The following is a 2,770-nucleotide window of genomic DNA, read 5'->3' as shown; positions in this document are numbered from 1 at the left end:
ATATATATATATATGTATATATATATATATATGTATAAATGTAAGTATGTACATACACGTATGTATATATGCATGTATATATATACATTATTTATATTATGTGATTGAACGCCACGCATCCTCTTCCAAGTAAGTTTTATATATCTATATATAGTGAAGGTGCGTGGCTTAGTGGCTAGGGCATTCAGCTCATGAGCGTAAGGTTGTGAGTTCAATTCCCCACACACATAATATATATATATATATATATATATATGTATATGCACACACTCTCACATGTGTGTTTGTGTGTGTGTATGTGTACATATATGCAAATATATATATATATGCATACACACACACATGCACACATATTTAAACACTGGAATTGGTAATGTATTGAAGAGCTAAATTCTCTGTTTTGTAGACGTCCAGAATATTCTTTGTGTGGAAGCAGAGATTTGTAAAGAGATGTGAAGACCGGAATAATTACATGGAACTGGTTGAAAGGAAGGTGGTGGTGATTGTGAGATATTGGCGGCGAAAAGCTCAAAGAACACGTGGCGAGATGTTGAAGTCTGTCTTACTGAAAAGGAAGGTAAAAAAGAGTGACCTTTTGGTATTGTGATGACAACAGGGGTATATGTATATTCCGGGTGTGCTAGGTTTGGGTTTGCACACCCATCGGAAATAGCAAATTCATTATGAATAATTAACCTTGCTCGTTAATTTAATTACAAGTCTTAATGGGAAAGTTTTGTTGTACCCCGGATTGAAATTTGGTGGCACTGGGTGTGCCAGCACCCCCAACGCAACAACCACCTTGTGTCACTGGGGACGAGTTGCCATCATCATCATCATCGTCATTGGTATTATTACCACCATCAGAAACCACCACCACCACCACCACCACCACTACCACCATCAGCAATACCAACACCTTCATCACCACCATCACCACCACCACCACCAACAACATCAACACTAACCACTCCTTCACCATCATCACCACCATCATCATGAACATCATCATCATCGTCTTTATCATTGTCATTATCGTCGTTTTCATCATCATCATCATCATTGTCATCGTCATTATTATTGTCATCATTACAGTTGTCGTCATCACCATCGTCATCATTTTCATCGATTTCATTATCATCATCCGCATCATCATCATCATCACTATTATGATCACCACCACCATCACCTACCCCTACCATTACCATCATTGTTGTCGTTGTCATGGCCATCATCACCATCATCGTCACCATCATCATTGCCATCATTAATCATCAGTGCTCAACGTCTGTTTTCTATGCTGGCATGGGTTGGGTGAGTTGACAAGACCCGACTCTCCTAAGGGCTTCTTTGTCGATCTCCATTGTCTGCTTCGGCCATGTTTCTACAGACTGGATGCTCTTCCTAATGCCAGCCACTTTATAGAGTGGACTTGGTGCCCTCTTTCATAACGCCAACACCAGTAGGGTCACCAAGTAACACGCATGACCAGACCAGATCCCTTCACAGAGTGTGTGTGAGTGGGGGGATGGGTGGGGGTGCAGTATTGAGGGAGGTGGCATTTTGCCTGGTCTGCTATTATCTTTTATCTTTTTACTCATTCCAATCATTAGACTGTAACCATGCTGGAGCACCACCTCGAATGAATCAACACCAGGACTTCTTTGCTTTCTTTTAAGCCTGGTACTTATTCTATTAGATCCCCTTTGCCTGACTGCTAAGTTATAAGGATGTAAATACACCAGCACCAGTTGTAAAGCGGTGAGGAGACACACACACACATACACACAATGGGCTTCTTTCAGTTTCTATTTACCAAATAACTCACAAGGCTTTGGTCATTTCCTGACTATAGTAGAAGATACTTGCTCAAGGTGTCACGAAGTGGAACTGAACCCAGAACCATGTGGTTGGGAAGCAAGCTTCTTTATTTCATAAATATTTGCCATAAAGGCATTCTAAATAAATGCGTCCTTTTAAATCCTAGCCAGCCTCATGGGCCTGGTTTCCCGGTTTCTATGGTGTATGTGTTCCCCAGATGGACGGGATGCCAGTCCATCACAGCATCACTCATTTTAGCCAGCAGAGTTGACTGGAGCAACGTGAAATGAAGTGTTTTGCTCAAGAACACAACGCGTCGCCCGGTCCAGGAATCGAAACCACAATCTTATGATCATGATGCCTGCGCCCTGCACACACCCACTCCTGTGCCCTGTACACACCCACTCCTGTGCCCTGTACACACCCACTCCTGTGCCCTTAAAGAACCTAATTTAAAAGATTCCTCTAATTAAATTTCCATTCTTGTTTCCCTCGTGTTTCTGTTCAGGTCAGAAGCTGTTTTGCTCAGTGGAAGAAGCATTTTGCAGCATTGGAAGAACTCCAGCAGCAGCTGTGGATTTTTACATCGTGGAAGAATCGGAGAATACAGTTTACCATTCTGAATCAGTGGAAGACTGCTCTTCTAAACAACACAGCCGACAGAACCTATCAGAACAACTGGACTGCCAAAATATTTAATGCCTGGAAAAAATGGAGTAAAGGTATGTTGTTCTTTTTCTCTTTTATTGGTTTTAGTCATTGGACTGTGGCGGCCATGCTGTAGCAGTTTCTCTATGGTTTTAGTGTTGATCACATCACACCCCATCCAGTAATTATTTCAGTCTGGTACCTCTTTTCGTCGATGTCTGGTTGTACAGGTTATCCAGAAATTACGTTTACAATTTGAAAAATTCAGAAAAAAACAGGGTTAACTCAGTGGGCTACATGC

At 41.6% G+C, this 2,770-nt stretch overlaps 1 protein-coding gene across 1 annotated transcript in view; it reads left to right on the top strand.

The window, feature by feature from the left end:
• The window catches only part of LOC106878630 (protein SFI1 homolog), a 21,395-nt gene that overhangs the window by 7,243 nt on the left and 11,382 nt on the right, over positions 1 to 2,770 (top strand). The window contains exons 5-6 of the mRNA XM_014927908.2: positions 407 to 577; positions 2,330 to 2,543. Of these exons, the coding sequence (XP_014783394.1) occupies positions 407 to 577; positions 2,330 to 2,543 (385 nt within the window). The remainder of the gene's footprint in view (positions 1 to 406; positions 578 to 2,329; positions 2,544 to 2,770) is intronic.

Source organism: Octopus bimaculoides, chromosome 26 (genome assembly GCF_001194135.2).
Source record: "Octopus bimaculoides isolate UCB-OBI-ISO-001 chromosome 26, ASM119413v2, whole genome shotgun sequence".
Taxonomy (NCBI): Eukaryota; Metazoa; Mollusca; class Cephalopoda; order Octopoda; family Octopodidae; genus Octopus; species Octopus bimaculoides.
The sequence above is the reverse complement of the archived record's forward strand: the minus strand, read 5'-3'. Positions and strand labels throughout refer to the sequence as shown.